The sequence below is a fragment of the Entamoeba invadens genome (genome assembly GCF_000330505.1).
Source record: "Entamoeba invadens IP1 unplaced genomic scaffold scaff_1105074725745, whole genome shotgun sequence".
NCBI lineage: Eukaryota > Evosea > Mastigamoebida > Endamoebidae > Entamoeba > Entamoeba invadens.
In genome coordinates this window covers 1-1337 of record NW_004440118.1, presented here as the reverse complement: position 1 = coordinate 1337, position 1337 = coordinate 1, and the positions used below count along the sequence as shown (strand labels likewise).

General features: G+C 34.1%; 1 protein-coding gene across 1 annotated transcript; it reads right to left on the bottom strand.

The window, feature by feature from the left end:
• Window position 1: 1 nt before the first annotated feature.
• Window positions 2-1337, bottom strand: EIN_366010 (hypothetical protein; the record flags this gene model as incomplete). The annotated part of the gene is made up of 2 exons (XM_004254303.1): window positions 2-1204; window positions 1276-1337. Coding segments are annotated over 2 exons (1265 nt in total), but the record flags the coding sequence as incomplete, so codon positions are not given.

The window sequence follows — 1337 nt, the reverse complement described above, 5'->3', positions numbered from 1 at the left end:
TTCATTTCAAAACAGTTGTGGTTTTTCTCTTCTTTCTGTTGCTTTTAGCATACAATTTCTTAACAAGTAAATACAATCCAACAACCACCAAAATAAGAAGAAAGATAATGAATAAGATAATGAGAAGAATGACCCACCACACACTTTTAGTTATACAGTATGTGCCATCAGAACTTGGAATATGCCAAAAATTACATTTCGAGCACATCGAATTTTTCACTGCAACACACCCTTCAATTGATGATTTTGAATAACATTTATTATTAATCAACACCTCTTCGTTGTGACAAGAAGTGCAAATATCATTGAATGAGCATGTCGAACAATTCACTTCACATTGTGCACATTGATTTGAATTATAAATGTAATACCCATCTATACATTTTGAACATCCACTTTGAGTCACATTTACTGCGCAGCCTATTATCGACGATTGAAGCAAACAGTCTCCCTTTGTGGTTTTAAAATATTTTGTATTGCATGTCAAACACGATGATTTTTTATTGCAAGTGTAGCACTTGTCGAGACACCTTTCGCATGAAAGACCATATCGATAATACCCATCAACACATTTCACACAACCTCCACTTGGGACATATTGTTCGCAAACGCCAATCAAGTCATCGTTTGTATTACAAACGTTATCCGTTAAAAAAGCTCCTGAAAGGCATGAAAGGCATTTGGTTGAGGTGGTGATACATGTGTTGCAAGTCAAGGAACATTTTTGACAATTTCTTGTTTCAAAATCGTAATAATAGTGTTCATCACACCGTATACAATTACCCGTCGACTGCAATTGGCAATTATCCATTTTCTTTTTAATACAGACATCTTGGGATATCATGTATTCAGACGCACACAAAACACATTTTGAGTTAACCATATATATACAATTCGGTAATTCATCAAAACATTTTCCATTTTGGTCTGTTGCGTTAAAACACGTGCGAAGTTCACACCCATGTTCATCAATCACACCATTTGAATTACATTTAGTTGTTTTTCCTCTTTCACAAACATCAGATAAATTATACAAATCATTACATTTCTCACAACTCAAATAATTGGTAACAAATCCCCTTTCACAAGAAATTATACCAACGGTACTTAAAACAGTGGCATGCTCGTCAGCTTTTTCACAACTATTGTTTTTTAAAATTAAATTGGTGTTAAAAACGCACAATTGGCATGTCGCATTACTTGTCTCAATTTCGCATGTATCCGCTTGAACACATTTGAAATTTACTAATTTGTACCCATGTTCACATTTCAGACATTTTTACCATCCGTCAACTGACATTTTGGTATATTAACACACACCCCATTTTGTGTTGAAT